Source organism: Pholcus phalangioides, unplaced genomic scaffold (genome assembly GCF_987345545.1).
Source record: "Pholcus phalangioides strain wild (caught in Gottingen) unplaced genomic scaffold, Ppha-v1.0 ptg000015l_1, whole genome shotgun sequence".
Taxonomy (NCBI): Eukaryota; Metazoa; Arthropoda; class Arachnida; order Araneae; family Pholcidae; genus Pholcus; species Pholcus phalangioides.
The window spans coordinates 91,001,329-91,019,768 of NW_028301608.1; the positions used below are offsets into that span (position 1 = coordinate 91,001,329).

An 18,440-nucleotide genomic window follows, 5' to 3' on the forward strand; every position below is an offset into this window, starting at 1 on the left:
TTGATTTCATTTATATCTTCTCAAGTATGAAAATTAATGTCTCCATATTGTCTCTCTTGATATTTATTTGCATGAATTCATGTGGGTTAGGATATTTTAAAATTAGTTATGAGCCCGTGAAAAGTGCATCGAAAAAATTCCACAGCTTTAATTAAGCATTTTTTGTAGCAGACACAGGCAGAGATGGATAACTTGAAGTTCAGGGGGGGGGGGATCGAAATACCTAGAACCCTTTAAAAAAGAAAGAAAAATATGTATATTTATTTTTACATTTCTTTAAATCTAGATTTGTTTCTTTCATGAATCGCGTAGGAAGTCGCCATATTGGTGAACTTGGACACGGTTTGCATGTCCCTCAAAGAAAGGGGGAGATATCACGTGATCCAAAAAAGCCTCATTGAAGAAAACCCGGGCAACGCCGGGTATTATAGCTAGTAGTGTATAAAAAGCAATTTGAGCTGGTTACTTATCCAATTTGATCAATGCAAAGTAATGTGAATTAAGATTGTATGTGAATAGAATGTTGCAAACGCATGATACCTGATCTTGGGAAATTCCATGCTTAGACCCACACTCTCTGGATTAAGGCAGGAGAAACTCCAGAATTTTCACCCTTTCTCCCGCTCTCTGGCATTACTAGAAATTTCTTCCGATTTTAGCCAAAAATTTTGTTTCCCTCTCAATATCAGCTGAAAAATTACAAGCATTAAATTGAGATCCAGGGTATCTCAATTTTACCCCTTAAGCCAGGGGTTCTCAAACTGTGTGTCGTGGAGCAGTGACCTTGACAAAGGTTTACACACACAAATGATAAAGGTTTAAAAATACACCAGCTTTAGTATACTAAAGCTGGTATTGGCTGTGTACAAAGTGCAAAATCCAACACATCTTTAGTATTTCATTTTCCTGTTAAATTCTAATTAATTTAATTTTAAAATTCTTTATTTTAGCTGTCTATCAGTTTTTGTCTTTCTTATAGCTCTTTTTATTTCTCTAGTTATTTAAAAAAGTTATCTTTAAATTTTGGGCTGTACCTGGAATGAATTAAACTACTTTCCATAAAAACCTATGGGAAATCATGTTTTAGCTGACAAAGATTTCGGCTAATGAACATGATTCCAGAACGAATTATCCTTGTTAGCCAAGCTGTTAACTGTATATGTGCATAAGTTATGAAAAAAGATCTGAATAATAGACAAGATTTGACAATAGTTTTGATGAGGTTTTTTAATAATTAAGAAATAAGTATTTCTCATAATTTCCTTCACAGACAGTAAGGATCGAACTTCTCAGTAATGATGTTGATCAAGACTTGGAGAAACTCACAGATGTATTTCAGAATGCTGAAATACTTAATACTACCCTCCGTGACCGCCTCCTGAATTCTGTTATGTTCATGAAAACAAGTGTGTCTAAAGGGATGGACAAGGTTCATGACATAAATAAAAAAGTCAATTCCATTAATCTCAAAGTGATTCCGGATACGATTGATCAAGTAGAAGTCATCAGGTATTTGATTTTTACTGACCAGTTATCAGTCATTTCAGTGAGAAAAACAATTTGTTTGTATCTGCTTAAGTCAATCATTCTATATCTTTTATGTCAAGGTAAGTGCACCAGTAGTGGCCTATTTGTTTTAAAAGTTGAAAGAATCCAGATCTTTTTTTTTTTAAATCAAAGATTAATTATAACAAAAAAAATCTGTTTTTAATTTTAATTTTTATTTTTTTCTACCATATTGCTTGCAGTATTGCTTTAGTTCTCAGTTTGTGTTGAAGCTGGATGAATGTTTTGAAAAGTGGGTGAAAAGAGTGCAGATATGACACTTTGCTTTAATTTATCTGGGTCTCAGGATTCAGGTAATTGGAACAATCTGGGTCCTTCTTGATTGAAAGTAGGTCCCCTCTTGAAAAAAATTAATGTTGGGTCCCGTCCCCCTTCATTCACTGGTGCTCCTGTGAATCAAACTAATAATTGGTTTCTAAAAACATGTTCAATCTAAAGATATACTGAAAGAAAAAAAAGTAGCTTACTAATATTACTAGGTTTTGTGTAACCGAGGGGCACATGTATGCCCCCCCCCCAGACACTTCTGGGTATTAATGCGTTATAACCACATCTAAAATGCAAAGTTCATCAACTTGTTTAGGACCTTTGTTTTTATAAAGTAGGCTACTGGTACAAGAGTGTGAATTAAATAGCAGATCTGCCAACTTTCCGGATTTTTCATCCTTCCTCCTGCTCTCCGGATTTTGGCAGAAAATTAGATTTTATATGAGCTTTCACGTTGTCGTGATGTCAATGACTGCTGTCATCGTTATGGAAAACACCCATAGAGGACAGCCATAAAAAAAGTCTTGGTGACCGCATTTAAGCAACTGGCAAAGACATGACTGTTTACATAGCGTTTATCGGCAATCATTGGCATGACCTTGGTTGCTGAAATTCCTGTATAATCTTATTGTATTTCATTAACAGCCGTGCGGTAAACACAAGTTTTTTTGTCAGCAGCTTTGTATTTTGAAGTTTTTTCAATTGTTTCCTCCAATTAAATATGTTTTCAGAAAGAAAATATAAAACTTTAAGCTATATAAAGCTTTTAAGAGTTCATATATCCAAGATTATCAATCACTGATAGCATCCACGAAAGGAAACTTATGTTTTATGAACAATACGTACCTGTGATTTCTCTATTCTGCATGGAAAGACTGACATGGAATTATATTCTGCTCAGGGGCAATGCAGAACCTGCCTCAGGGGAAGGGATAATGGAACTTTGTCTTAATTGATTAAAAATTTTTTTTTTTTTTGATCCAGTCTATGAGTGCCAGTGGGGGTACCCCCTCGGACGAATCTCCAGATTTCTGGATTCCAAAAGTTGGCACGTCTGAAATAGTTTTCAATAGAAAATGTTATTACATATTTATTCTGGGTTGACAAGATTTTGGACAGTTTTACTGTGGTTTTTACCATACTATCCAAAACACTTGTGTCCAAAACCTCTGCTTAAAAACCATTCATGAAAAATAAAAATTGAAGTTAAAAATATCTTTAACCAAATAAAAAAATGTGAAAGTGAAAGCAGTTATGTGACTAGCATTAATTTATCGAACAGACAACAGACTTCAAACAGAATTTTAACAGCTTCAAACCATCAACTTGAAAAAAATTAACAAAACACCTATATGACAAAGACCAAATCACACTTCCAGATAGTTTTTGATTTTCTGACCACTTTTAGTGTTAAACAGTTGTTTTATCTGCTTGTGGTTTTTTCAAGTCATTAGTATCAAAAAAAGGAAAAGTTACTGTGCTTTTATTTCATATTTTGTAAGTTTGAAGTTTTGGACACATTGAATATTTATTATGGATGACTTATGATAGTTTTTTTTGCTCACCCGTGAATGAGTTTTTTTAAAGTATGGAAAATGGAAAAGATTGTGCTTCATTTTTTTTTTATTGTTTCTCCCATTTACGAACTCTCAATTTTACAAACTAATTATCAAGTCCATACGGGTTCGTAAAACAAGAGTTGACTATATATATGTTACGAAGGTTTTAACAACTGGCTGTGTGCGTGTGTGTTGCGAAGATATATTTTGGAAAGAGAAAATTCAACTGCCTCTGCAGGGAATCAAACCCACGTCCTTTCACTTTCCGGGTGAATGCCCTAGACCACTTGACTACAGAGGCACCGAATCTCTCAATCTTTCCTTGGAGCTCTTGTACACTTGTGGCACATATCCATTTCTGTGGAGCCAGCCAAAGAGCTAAGGTAACATATTGTCACATTAGTGGGACAGGTGGATGGAGAAGGGTTCGATGATGTGTGGGCATAGAAAAAATTGGAGACTAATGAACAGCCATTCTCAGAAATTGACAAAAGAGGAATTTATCGCTCTTACTCTGAAAACTGAAGAGATACCACATAATGATCAAGATTAAGAAGGTTCATTGCGAGCAACATAGCGCAAGAGCACGGTGAGTCTAAATCTGAAATGGAATTTTTTCTGTGACATAGACCCATTAATAGCACTTTCTTCACATGTAAAAAATTGGCAGAGGAAGCCTTGTCACCATACTCAAACAAATTTACTAAAGTAAAGAAACAATTAACAGACATTAAAATGTTCTCTCAGGAAACATTGCCATGAGTCACTGGACACCACTTCTACTTCTGTCACACAAAGCAGATGCTGTCTGTCACATGAGATGCCAAAAAATAGAAGTTTGTTTTTGGTTATTCCTACATTTTTTATACTCCTGGTAACTCCCAGAATGTATTCTCCCCCCCCCCCTTCCCACCCACAAATACTGAGGGTCGACTGTACTTTGTATTTTTCTCAAATTTTAGATGGCCAGTGACAATTGGAATATTATGCCTCCCCATTGTTCTGTGCTGCACGTTCATTTGGGGTGCTATCAAACATTCCAGATGTTTGTCAAGCTTGTAAGTTTCTCTTTTTATTATTGGCATGTGTTTGATGTTTCCACTCATATTTATAGAGTATAAATTTTAATGGTTTAGTTTATTAATTTCTAATTTCTATTCACTGTCAGTTGTAATTTTCTTACTATATTTTTCTCAATTTGTCTTACTGTAGGATTAGTTGAATAATGAGAAACAGTAATGAAAGGTATTTTAATGTATTCTTAAATTCTAGACGCCCTGCTTTCATCCTGCTTTCTGTGTTTGTGTGTGTTAACCCTGATTCATGGTATTTGGTTATATATAAGGTAAGCTCATTTTACTTGTATTTGGATTAATTTTTGCTCTTTGGTCCATTTCTTTTCTTATCTATTCTGTCCACATATATGAATATATAGAATATATATATTCATATATGATGTATGAATATATAGAATATATATATTCATATATGATGTATGAATATATAGAATATATATGAATATATATTTCCTATATATTATATATATATATATAATATATAGGAAAAGTTTATAGTAAAAGAGGGCTGTGCAGGACGGATAATATGACTTTACTTCTTCACAGATGTATTTTGAGATTTTTGTGTAACACATTTTGTGCTGTATTATGCAAAAGCTTGTGTAATGTTTTTTCATTTTAAATACAAATTTTTAGTTATATTTCAGAGAAAAAGAATTAGAGTTCTGAAATTTCTTATGTTAAAATATATTTTTTTCACTCTCCAGGCTGGATCTGATTTCTGTGTAAATCTGGAACCATTTCTCTATCAACAAGTTGATGGTGTTATTGAGTCTAGTAAGTTATTTTTTTTTTTTTTGCTAGACTATTAATGTTTTTTCATATTTTCTAGCAATTTTCTACAAAAAATCCTTATGCTTGCATTTTAGTTTTTTTCCAACAGCTTAAAGGCAACTACAAATTTAACTTCAAGCTTGTGTGTTCAATCATTTTGTGCAAGCATGCTTGAGCATCTCTATGAGAATTTTGTGCAAGCATTTTAATTGTATGAGTGGCTTCAGTATTCACTGAATTATGCAGCTATGCTTGATTGATGCCTGATTATGCAGCTATGCTTGTGCAAGGTTAAACATGCAGTTGCTAATGTAAGCAAAACTGGAGCTACATGCTTTTAATGACAGAGGAAAATAGCTTGAGGAATAACAATATGTCGCCATCTTCTGGAAACCTAATAATTAAAAGAACATTCAATATTGTGTTTATATTCACTTTAATACTCTTGTTTGTATCTTCAAAGAGTTCCATTTAGTGACACAGTCAATAGTTTTGATGTCATCAATGGCTTAGTCGTGATTTCAGACACTTGTTTCTTGATAAAGACCTGTTTGACATCCATTCTACCATCATGCACAAAGAAATGTTTCAGTTCAATGTGTTTGGTGCGTCTGTGGTACTCTTGATTGTGTAGCAATTTTACAGCTGCTCTGTTGTCCACTTGAAGTATGGGAAAGTCAAATTCACCGTATCCTGAAATGGTCTACTTACGAAGTCAAATATCCTCTTTGGTTGTTTATGATTCTTTTGCAACTTCAGTTTCAGTTGTTGATGTGCCAATAACTTGTCTTCAACTATGCCAAAAGATAGCTCCACATACATATATCATCACTAGGGATGTATAAATTTCGCAAATAAAAAAATCAAAATTTTGCAAAAAACATTTTGAAATTTTGAGGGTTCAACAAGTAGAGTAATTATTAAGAACTTCTGTCTGGATGGAAAAAATAATTTTGTATTTGTTTTTCATGATCTTGGGCAGTAATATTCATCATTCAAAATTATGGTACACATTTTGTGTATATGTGACACAACAGTTTGCATAACAAAGCAGTTGGGGTACATAGGCCTATTCTAGGTTTTGTGACTCTGATGCTACCCAATAGCATTAAATTATCTTCTGTATTTTTATGGCATGTGCAGAGGCATAAACAATATTTACAATGTTGAGCGAAGAGCTAGAAATGAAAGTGCTTCATTTTTTAAAAACTATTACACTGGTATTGAACAGTAAAAAGTAAACAAATCCTTTCAAAAAAAGGGATGGCAACACAATAAAACCATAAAACCATCCGGTTCACCTTGATCTCCAATGTTTAGGATGATTTACGGACTCGCTGTTGTTTGCTTATTCTTTGTTTTGCGTGACTTTCAAACAGAACCTTATTCAATGACACTTGCTTTTGCCTTCTTTTTGGATTTCTGGGAAATAGGAAATTGCAGTGTTCATTCGACAGATTCATTGCTCACTTACTGCTATAGCTATATTTGAGTGGTTCTTTCCTACAGAGTTATGCACAGATTCTCATATTCTACACATCTCTCTAATCTCATTTTATGTGAGGGACTTCTCCTTACTTCTCTCTTTCTCAGACGAGATACCATCCATAAACTCTTCCTGGTGCGTGCAAATAAGATCGATCACTTCATCTACTGTCAACTCCTAGACATTTTTCACCACTAGTTCTTGAGTGCCATCCTCATGCACCCCCAGTCCATGGTCTTCCCCAATCACACAAATACTTTGGCAAGTAGTGGCACCTGTTCATGAGCTAGCCCCTCAAAGTCACGTTCAATAATGCAAGCAGAATTTAAAAAGCCTTCAAGTGCACATACGCATTGCCACAATGCTACATCTAAGTTTCGCGTTGTAAGTATTCACACTCGCACGTGTGTTAATTTTTTGAATGAGGCACGCTTAGAGTCCATTCAAGTATTACGTAAGCAAACTTTTTGCCATTTTTGACCTCCCCCCCCTGTCAGCAAAATTTCGTCATCAGCTCTGCCCCTCTGAATTCTAACCTATATTTTCATAAAGGGTGGTTGATGACATAAGCATTATCCAAACCCCCCCTCCCCCCCCTTGTCATCAAAAGACAGCAAATCGGGGAACCCCCCCCCCCCATCGATGATGACGTAATACTTGAACGGCCCCTTACTGATACTTCAGGGGAAGAATATTACCCACAATTCCATAACACATGTGTGGGTGAAAGCGAAAAATCATCAGGTCAGTTGTGATAACGTGAAAATAAATAAACAAAGCTTAAAATTTTTGCTCGTAATGCGAATCATTGCGCATTAACCGAGTCAAAATTAATTTAAAATTCTTACTCATTATGTGAATTGCTCGTTAACCAAACCACTTGCTAACCAAAGTTCCACTGCATGTATAAAAGTGAAAGTATGTATGTTTGTTCTTTATACAAATCTACAATTTTAGACCAATCTGCATCAAATTTTGCATATATATACCAAACAGGACTGGGAAAGAACCGTAGGCTACTTTGAAAGTTTATCAGAGCTGTGCAAATGCCCGAAATGGGCAAAAAACTGTCGGGCAACAATGGTTCCTGGGGCCCAAAATCACTTTCGGAATGTTTACTTTGGTTACCGTGGTTACCTAACCGTGTTTCAGACATGCACATGCCTTTACAATGGTTTGTCACGTCTTCGATGCTGCAAGTATTATGTATAACAGTTTATTTCTTTATAATGGTTTGTCACTTTTCAATCCTCCCAGTAATTTAAGAAAACCCGGAAAGCACTGGGTATTTTTGCTAGTAGCATATATATGTGACCTAAGAGTTTTCAATTTTTATATGTTTTACATGTACATGTAGCATCTATCTGTGTGTATGTGTACAACAATATGATACACAACTGTATCCCCCTTGTTAAGGTATTCCTGATGATTTTTTACTAATTTTTGACTACATTTTGAATGCTTTAATTTATTTTTAGTAATTTTTTTTTTAAATTCCCTGTAATATTTGTTTTTTGTAACTTTGTACATATTTTTCTCGTTCTTAATTTTCCTTTTAACCTGAAGCTCTGCATATTTTCAAATATTGTATTTCTTCAATATATTTTTTACCCATTTTTCATTTCTTTTTTTTTTTGTCCATGTTTTTGAGAAGGCGGGTGTCGGGGAACAAGTGTTGGCATTTTTAGTGCACTCAGGCATAGAGCCACCCTTTAGAACCATGCAAGGGGTCCTCCCCTCCGATGATGGCCCACTGTATAGGTTCTATTTCACTCTTGTGTGTGTGTATGTATATGTATATGTGTATATATATATATATATAATCTCTTGACTTGTTTCTCTCTTTTTTTTTACAGAAGTGCTTACATACTACATACATTGTGGTAAAAATGTGCCTGATCCTTTTGAAGAAGTGAGTTTTCTGATCTTTTCAAAGTGATATGACAATTAATTTGTTTTATTTTGATAAAATAAAGTGGACATTTTTTACAACATACATATAGATTATTACAATCTGAAAGGTTCCCTACTTTTTTTCAGGTTTTCTCAGATGGTACCAAAGGTTTGAAAAACGCAAAAGAAGAGCTAGATTTCATTACTGATATCGCTTCGCCAGTGCTGAAAGATCAAAAGGTCTGATGTTTTTTTCTGTTCTTTGGGAAGAGTTTATCTAAGAAATATTTTTCCCAATATCAAGTATCAATTAAATGAAACATAATCATAGAGTTTTATTCATTGGTTAATTAACTTAGGTGAATAACATGTTATTGCTTTAAAATATTTGTGGGATTAACAAAAAAGTTTTTAGTGCAAAATAATTTTTAATACTCTTGATTTATAAATAACCAGGGCTTCCACTTGTCCTACTTTTTTGTAAAATGTCCTACTTTCTAGTTTTTGTCCTACTTTTCCTACAAAAATCTATCAACAAAATTCATATAATTGAGGAGTGAATCATCGACATAATGCCAAATAATACAAAAATGATGTAGATTTCAATTAAGGATTCTGCCGAAACAGAAATTGTATTGTTTTTAAAATTATTTGGGGGGTGTATGTGTTCCATTTGCTGGTTTATTAATTTTTCATTTGCTTAGTTTGAGGGTGGTTCAACAAGTAGAGTAGTCATTTAAAACTTCTGTCTGGATGGAAAAAATAATATTTTGTATTACTTTTCATGGTCTTGAACAATAACTAGCAGTCATCATTTAAAATTATGGTACGCATTTTGTGTATAGGTGAAACAAAAGTTTGCATTACAAAGCAGTTGGGTACATAGGCCTATTCTAGGTTTGGTAATTTTGATGCTACCCAATAGCATTCCATTGTCTTCTGTATTTTTAGGGAATGCAAAGGCATGAACAATATATACAATACTCGAAAAAGTTCGAAAAAGAGCTAGAAATAAAAGTGTTTAATTTGTCAAAAACGATTACACATGCATTGTGAGCACTAAAATTTAAACAAATCCTTTTGAAAAAGGAATGTACAATGCAGTGAAACTATCTGGTCCATCTTGACTTATTTATATTGGACCTTTTTGCACTGTGCTCTTGGAAATGGTCTCGAAAGAGCGTCATTCTGGAAAAACTTACATGGCTTCTCTCTCTCTGTGTGTGGATACTGAAATAGTGTGCTATGAAATTATTATTTTTTTCAAAAATACAAATTTTTTAGGTTTTTTTTCCTTATGCTATGATTGTGTTGTCTAAGGAGTAACCCCCCAAGTCCTACTTTTTCTAATTTTTTGAGTGGGAGCCCTGAAATAACCTCTTACAAATAACATGGAGCAACATATAATTTGGTACCAAGGTTTTTTAACTGATTTCATGTGAATTTAATGTGCTGAAAACAAATATTATGTTAATTTTTGCCCATCACCTCTTGTTTGTGCGATATGAGAGTATCTCTCTCTTGTTATTTATGTTAACACATTAAATTAAACTTATGGTATAGGCGTTAAATTGAAAAAAAGCACAGCGATATTCCTGTAAAATATGTATAACATAATTTAAAATGAGAAGAATCAAATAAAAACCAAAGAAAAAGTTATTCTGTTTTACTCCGTAAGATTCTTTTGTTTGAAATTCTTGAGTGAACCTTATTTACACAACGTCTTAGCAGATTCCAACAGTAATCTGCCATCATATATGAGTATCACATCTGCCCTCCATTGTTTTTATGTCCTGGTGAAATCATTCATCTTGTCTTTCACTAGTATCGCCAAGATTCTCAGGGAAATGGCTATACTTTTGAAAACTGGCAGCTCTATGATTTTCTGTACTTATACCATTTTTTTCTCTTATGTATGCAAAGCAAGGGCTATCCTGATCAAGAGCTTTCTTGAAATGTTTCACTAATGTTAGCGTTATATGCAGCAAATGCAAGATGATTCTGTCTCATCTGACTAAGGGACTATTAATGACATTTCTTTCTACAATAACCATGTTATATCTCGGTGTAGGCCACTTTTATTATTCAGTGGTATGGTATGGCACTGCTATACTATAAGATATCAAGAAGCAAGGATATTTCGTGTAGCCTTTTTGCTGACCAAGGAGAAAGTTAACCATTTTTAAGTCCACAAAAATTACTGATTGATGTTTGTGAAACCTAATCTTCTCCATGACCAAAGCTATGGTATCATATTCTTTCATTTTGGTTGAATGAGCAATGGGTATTTCAGAGGTGAAATCAGGATATGTCCACTTGCTGCAGTTATTTCAGTTTATGCCTGTAATATTTGCAATACAAAAATAACCCATAAAAAAGGCTTATGGGTTCATAACCATGGGTTCTAGAACATCAGTTTTAGACTCCTGCTCTTCCCATTTTTCCATTATCTTTGGTGTTCTCTACAAGTGCGAATGTTAGCTGATCTCCCCATTAGAAAGTCTCACCACAGAGAACAATGGAAGAAATATTTATTCATTGCACTTAACTCATAGTTTGAAATATAGATGGCAGCACTATAATGTGCATTACACAGAAACAACATTACTGTTGTTTAGCTAGTTATTATGTATTTGATGATAAGGCCATTTTATGTATAAATAATAAGCAGACACATAGTTTTTAATTATTTTACTAAGGACAATATTTACAGAAGGGCTCCATTTCTGGCATATTGTTATTGCGTGCTGTTGCCACCTTTGAGTAGCCTAATAACTATTTTTCTTTGGTGTTGTCAGATTCACACACACAATAGGCAAAATGCCCCACGGGATGGCTGAAAATAATGGTGCATATAACAGAGTTGCCGACTGCTATGGATTGTCTGTAGTTTCTATGGATGGCTACAATAAACTATGGGCTACAGGAGACACTCTCAATATTATGGAAATCGGTTTCAAAAAATCTTCTTGCAGTGTTTTACTTATTTTTCTAAAATTGCATAGATCTTTAACATAGCGATGAATTCATATACATATGTGAGAGAGCTCGAGAGAAGACAAACTCAGAACAGATCTGTTTCATCTGTGTGTGAAAGGCAATCTGCAAAGCCGCATCTAAACCCGCTGTTCTACTTGAGTTCACTTGAAGTTCTACTTGATGCCCAAATACACAAAAACTGGTTTTTCGTCAAAACTGTCCCATGCTGTGGGCTAAAAATAGGATTTTGAGGGGTTCAGTGCGGCGGGTCAACTTCTATAACAGAAAGCCTCCGCGCAAAGCTCAAAGCTTTGATGTCACTGAAGTCGTCCATTTCTATAATTTCACCTGCAGCCATTGGATAAAGCAAGCTGACGGATGTGAAATCGTTACCTTTTTTTGTGGTATATCTAATGTCTATAAGTGAAACAGATGACTTCAGTGATGTCACAAACTTTGTGTGGAGCCTTTTTGATATAGAAGGTGTTGGGAAGATCCGAACCCGGCTTTATTTGTATAGTGCATGGTCAAGCTCGCGGAACTTGGGTCGGAAAGAATGTTTCGCCATAGGAGCTCTGAACATGAAGAAAACGAGGATGGGGAGAGGGGTCTAGGGTTGCTAGACATCCATATATATGACCCACAAGGGTGTACAGAGGTCAAGATTTGCATTGAATATTTATTAGTTATTAAGGAACTCACTGACCTCAGAAAGTTGCTTCGGGAGGGGGGGGGGCGCGGGCTCATGTGGCCTGAGCCTAGTTCTAGTGCCAATGAGGAGCTTTATTTAATGAACTTTCAATTAAAATTTAAAAAATGAAACTTTTGAGTGATTATTTTTTTATTGTGTATGATTATTTTGTCCTAGAGGGGTATTTCTCCCCATGTCAAAGCTGAACATTCATCACTACTGACTAGCTTCAAGCCAATGTTAGCATGTGTGCTAAAATAAATATAAATGTCATATATATCAAAATACAGCAACCTAATACAAGTGCAATTATATAAAAAACTAAAAGCCATATGTACAATGATGAAATAGCATACACTGCCCATGAAAGGAATTTATGGTTGTCTTATCTGAGTATAGATAGCTTCTTAATTCCTCCCATCATAAACATTATATATTTTTTAACGTGACAATTGTGTTACAATTCACTACCCTTAGGGGAAAGCTATTCCATTTATTCACAACCCTATTAGAGAAAAATTCTCTGCGATGCACCACAAACTGGAGTCGTTATTTATTGATGATGAATAAAATGTATCAAGTGATTGTTTTTTCACAGGTTCAAGATGTTTTGCATCATTTGTTTGAAGATATTGTACAAACTGGAAAACTTCTTGATGCTTTAACTGATACCATGAAGTGTGACTGTGTTAATGCAGAATATGTAACTGCTTTGGAAGCTACTTGTACTGATATGTTGTAAGTAGAATAAAGTAGTACCAATAATTTCTTTTTATAAGTGTACCTATGAATATTTTTTATTTATTATTTTGCATATCAAGAATTTTTTTTGCAGCTGAGTAAAAATAACATCCTTCTGGGAGTTTATGTGCAGAACATGGCAGTTATATAATTTTTATTTAGCCAATCATGTAGACTTACTTATGGGGGGAGGGGATCAGAGGTCTATTGTACTATCCCTTCAAAAATACTAAAAGTCTTTAGTAGAGACCTGTAGCTCCCCAAGGATCCTACCAAAGAACATCAAAAACAAGTTCTTCACATACTAAGCCTGGGGCAACTACCGATAGATGGCGCTTTCATTTCCCACCCAACTTCCCTGGATGGAAATTGCTGTATGGCTATATATGACCGGAGTTGGTGTGCTGTAAGGTAGCCACCAAAGCAGAATCTTTTGCATTGCTCTGCAACAAGCCCTTGGCTAGCTGTTGGGCTAGACACGACCCAGGTTCTGTCCCTTCCGGGATGTAAGCCCTTTACCTGTGTGGGTTGGGTCATACTGGGGTGGACTGGGGGTGCTGGGCTGGAATGACTACCAATGGGGAAAACCACCAGCAAGCACCCCCTCTTGGCACCCCAACCCTCTAAGTCCTAGCTGCAAACGCGATGTCTGGTCTTTAGGTTGTTGCTCCCTTACAGCTCTGCCCCCACACCAGGGCAGCCAAGAAGGGATCCGAAAACCCGAGCAATGGCCAAGAAGCCCCCAGCCACACCCCAGTGACCCGGTCCCAGAATTCCACAGGCTGCTTATTTACAACAATGGAAAGGGAGCACATCATGGATCCCCGAGCCATTTTTTTTGGAGGCCCTACCTACTACTGCTACACCACACATGCACCCCGCCCACACCCCCTCCCCCTGCGGAACCCCCCAACGAATCGGTACATGTTGGAATGTATGTGTAGTGAAACCTGACGTGAAGTTTTTGTTTCTCTAATGCTTGATTAGAGAAACAAAAAAACTTCAGTTTATGTGTAGTGTTGCCATCTGCCACCAGTTTTTCTAACTATGAGTGAAGTGTTATGATTGAATGATTTATCGTTGTAGGACTGTTGCTCTCTGTGGCGAGACTTTTTAACGGGGAGATCGGCTCGCATTTGCGCCTTGAAGTTGGGAACCACAGAAAACCAACTTCAGCCGACCACCACTGTGGGGTTCGAACCCGGATCCGCGCATCGCGAGTCCATCACTATAACCACTCGACCACTACAGCGGCCTCCCAAAGTTTTAAACTTAAATTTTTTCACCATGAATTTTGAACAAACTTTGCTGCTGACCATATTTCATTTATGTGAAATAAAAAGCACCATAGCATTAAACAGAAACAAACTTCACTTCAGGTTCACTACACATACACACACATTCCAGCATGTACCAATTCGTTAGAAATTCTGCAGAGGAATATAGACGAGATGCATGTATGGTTCAGTAGTAGTCTTTACGAGTTTGTAAAATCAAACGTTGACTGTACTGTGTTGCACACATTCTATGGACATTTGATATTTATTTGCTGTCTGTACAGTATATGGGTCCTTTATTGTTTTCTTGTAGGAAGGGATTAATGTTCATGTATGCACCAGTATTCTTTAGTGGCTGGCTATTCTCATTATTGATGTGGATTGCAACTTGTCCTTGGATTACCATCTGAAAAAGTAAGCAATGCATATTCTTTCAACTTTTTTGTATGTTTTAAATAAAAACTTGAGTGGGTTGGCTTTAGTATTTAATTTATTCAGTTCTACCTGTTCAGCTCCAAAATAGTTATTTTATGGAACAATATACAGGGAGATTTTTTTCTTTTTTTTAATTCATGGGGCAAACTTTAAGGTGATATAAGACATCTAAATAAACATTTTTGATCATAGAATGTGCTGCCAAATTGCAGTAGCAAAGGTGGTAAAGGGTGTTTTTATGGAATGCACAACAGCATTTGATCAAAAATGAATATCATTTTTCTGCCAGATTTTGCTGCAATAACTGCAATCAGTCATTTGAGGGGGTAGCATAGATCTATCCGTAGCGATGGCATGCACTAAACATTGGCTCTGCTCTAAAACTAATTTACCTCAACTTTTTTATTTGATTATTATTTATCTATTTATTTAGTTTTTACTTGATTTTATTTTGCCCTTGAGTTCTGAAAAATAGCTAAAATTAATTGCGAAAAGTGTGAGACTAATTTGAGTTAAAGGATGTATAAAATGTATCTCATGCTGGTCATCTTTCCATGACACTTGTGCTGATCCTGTTCCGACTGCATCTATGCATCCAAACGAAAAAGCGCAATGGAAATGTGCTAACTGTGGGGTGTGGTAACGGCCGCTTTATAATATGTCTGACTGTCTATCGAATATATCCCTGCAGACAGTAAATCTGGATCAAGCGACTCCATGTTCAAGCACCAGCGGAAAACGAAAGGATCGTTCCCCGCAGCAACTTGTGGACTCGACTGTGAAAAAAAGCAGGCGTCACATGGAGGATGAAAAACCTGCAAGAGTAAACAGATGAAAATTTTGATATGAGTAAGGGCATAAGCCAGCTGCTGTCGTTACACATTGACTTGGTCAAAAACCTGATGAGAATCTAGGAGAATATCTGAAATATAGTCAAGATTAGGAAGGTTGAATCTAAGATCAGGTTCATGGATGAAAGAATAAAAGCATTAGAAAATTCTCATGTTGATCCAACAGTTGCTGCTACCGAACCATCGACGAATTACGATAGTCTGATGTCTAAGATTGATGATTTGGGGGATTGTTCGAGACGAGATAATCTGGTGTTTTCCAGTATTGCAGAGGAGGAAAATGAAATGGTAAATGATTTGGAACTCGAAAAATTAAGGAGATCTGTGTTGACCATCTGGGAATAATTGTTATCTAGGTAGACAGAGTGCATCGTGTGGGACAATCGAGAAATGATGGCCCACGTTTGATTGTTTGTAAGTTTATCTTTCATGTTCAAAAGACTTCGGTGTTCAGAAACTGATCAAAACTCAAAGGAACACATATCTACATAAATGAAGATTTTTGCCATCCTACAAGAACTATTTAAAATAAACTGCTAATTTGCACAATCATTAGGGTCCAGTTTCGTGATCATGTATAAAACTCTTTTCTGTGGTGATCAGATTTATTGATATGATCATAATAGTGACACTGGCTCAAATTGAACTGCCGGACAGCAGATCTTGTGAATCCAATGCCACACTGAATGTTCAGCCAGTTTAACATTAGTGAACCCCTCATAACCAGGAATGAGGTCAATAATTAAATAACTAATACAGTAAGTAATTTTAATGTGAAATCATTAATTTTTACAATGTCGAGGATTTAAATATAACAAAGGTATGTTTCCTGATTTTTGGAATGATTTGTTCTCATATCAAGCATTTTGTTTAGTTGAAAAACATGGCATTTAAATACTGAAAATATTACTAAACTAAATAATTTTGATTTTATTGATAAATTCACAGTTAAACAGTCAGCTTTTGATTGTGCTAGTGGTGGTATTCTGTTTGCATATAATAGAAAATTGTTATTCAGAGAAATAGTTTTTTTATAACTATCGAATGTAATTTTATTGATGTAGAAAAGTGTCCCTTTATTTTTTCATATTTCTCTCCCAATAAATAGTATGATGTAGACTTCATTGAATTTTTAATATATCTAAATTATATCTGTGAGGGTTATGTGTATACCATCATAGCTACTGACCCAAATGCCAGGATGGGTGAAAAATTAAATTTTCTTTTTGAAAACGATGTATGTGAAGAGGTTGATTTTTATCTTTCCTCAAAAAATAAGGTGACTAATTTTAGGGTCACCGATTTTATGATTTTGCTATTGAAAACAATTTTGTTTTACTAAATGGCATGAGCGAATTGTATAGTGAGGGTGAATACTCCTATTTATTGTACAATGTTGCTACTTCACCAAACACCAACTCTGGCCATATTGCTATATTAAAATTTACTGCCATTAATGAGATGTGTTGGAAATGAAGGTTCTGTCTATTAGCGGTCGCCTCAAGTTTGTTGGGGAAAATATCTTATCTATATCAGGGCCGGTCTTAAAAATTCTTTTGCCTGAGGCGAATAATATTTTGCCGCCCTTAAGATATGACTTTCTGAAGTGTTTTCTTTCTTCACCTCTATTACCTTGATACAGTGGTTCCCAAAGTGTGTCATGACCTCTTGGGGGGGAGGGGACAAACTTGAGGCGACCGCTAATAGACAGAACCTTCATTTCCAACACATCTCATTAATGGCAGTAAATTGTAATATAGCAATATGGCCAGAGTTGGTGTTTGGTGAAGTAGCAACATTGTATAATAAATAGGAGTATTCACCCTCACTATACAATTCGCTCATGCCATTTAGTAAAACAAAATTGTTTTCAATAGCAAAATCATAAAATCGGTGACCCTAAAATTAGTCACCTTATTTTTTGAGGAAAGATAAAAATCAACCTCTTCACATACATCGTTTTCAAAAAGAAAATTTAATTTTTCACCCATCCTGGCATTTGGGTAACGTTCATGATTTAAGATAAAAAAAACCGTGAGAGAATTTACTAAATAAAAACTTGATGGAGTAAATATATCAAATCAATATAATGATTCTTCTTTGAAGAGGGAGGGTGAATGCACGTTCCTATGGTTACGTTTTTCCTATGGGTTTTGCAAAAATGTCTTCTCTTTAAAGGATTAGTTGAGCTATTTAACACATATATCACATTAAAATTTTAAGTAAAAATTACTAAAAATAGTTTGAAGAAAAATTTTATTCAATCAAGTATCACAAATGTGTTTTTAAGCATTTTTAGAAGAAAAGATGAAAATTGATAAATCAGAGGGCTCGTGCCCTCCCCAAGATGATCAAAAATTTAAAATATTTCTAAATATTTTAGCAAAAAATTAAAATATCTAAAGAAAATACCTTTATACCATGTGTTATATTAATCAATTTCTGTTAATTTAAGAGGCTAGTAGCTCAAAATTCATCTGGGAGAGATTCATTGTTCTCCCCGAACCCAATCCCCCCCCCCCACTTCTAAAGGTTCATCTTGCGTAGGCCAATACTTGTTACCAGGGCGCAGGGTATTGTAATGTGGTAGGTCTTCTCATGGTGCAACCTGGTATTATACTACTTGATCCTTGTTTTGGGCAACGTAACCTTGATGGTACTTGCACCTGTAAAAAACAAACTCCAATCCAATCATGCATATGCACCCTCGAATGAATGATAGTATGTATTACAGCAAATCGGTCAAAAAAATCAGCAAATCATTCTCCAAAAACACCCTCTAACGCCTTTGCTATTGGGATTCGACTGCACATTCTATGATCAAAAATGCTTGTTTAGGTGTCTT

The 18,440-nt window shown here is 35.3% G+C and overlaps 1 protein-coding gene across 2 annotated transcripts in view; it reads left to right on the forward strand.

The window, feature by feature from the left end:
* The window catches only part of LOC149077030 (protein tweety-like), a 44,376-nt gene that overhangs the window by 15,220 nt on the left and 10,716 nt on the right, over positions 1–18,440 (forward strand). For both annotated transcript variants that reach the window (XM_089244762.1, XM_089244763.1), the window contains exons 7-14: positions 1,271–1,509; positions 4,355–4,450; positions 4,665–4,737; positions 5,176–5,245; positions 8,585–8,640; positions 8,769–8,861; positions 12,890–13,029; positions 14,623–14,723. In XM_089244762.1, the coding sequence (XP_089100888.1) occupies positions 1,271–1,509; positions 4,355–4,450; positions 4,665–4,737; positions 5,176–5,245; positions 8,585–8,640; positions 8,769–8,861; positions 12,890–13,029; positions 14,623–14,719 (864 nt within the window). In that variant the 3' untranslated portion in view covers positions 14,720–14,723. The remainder of the gene's footprint in view (positions 1–1,270; positions 1,510–4,354; positions 4,451–4,664; positions 4,738–5,175; positions 5,246–8,584; positions 8,641–8,768; positions 8,862–12,889; positions 13,030–14,622; positions 14,724–18,440) is intronic.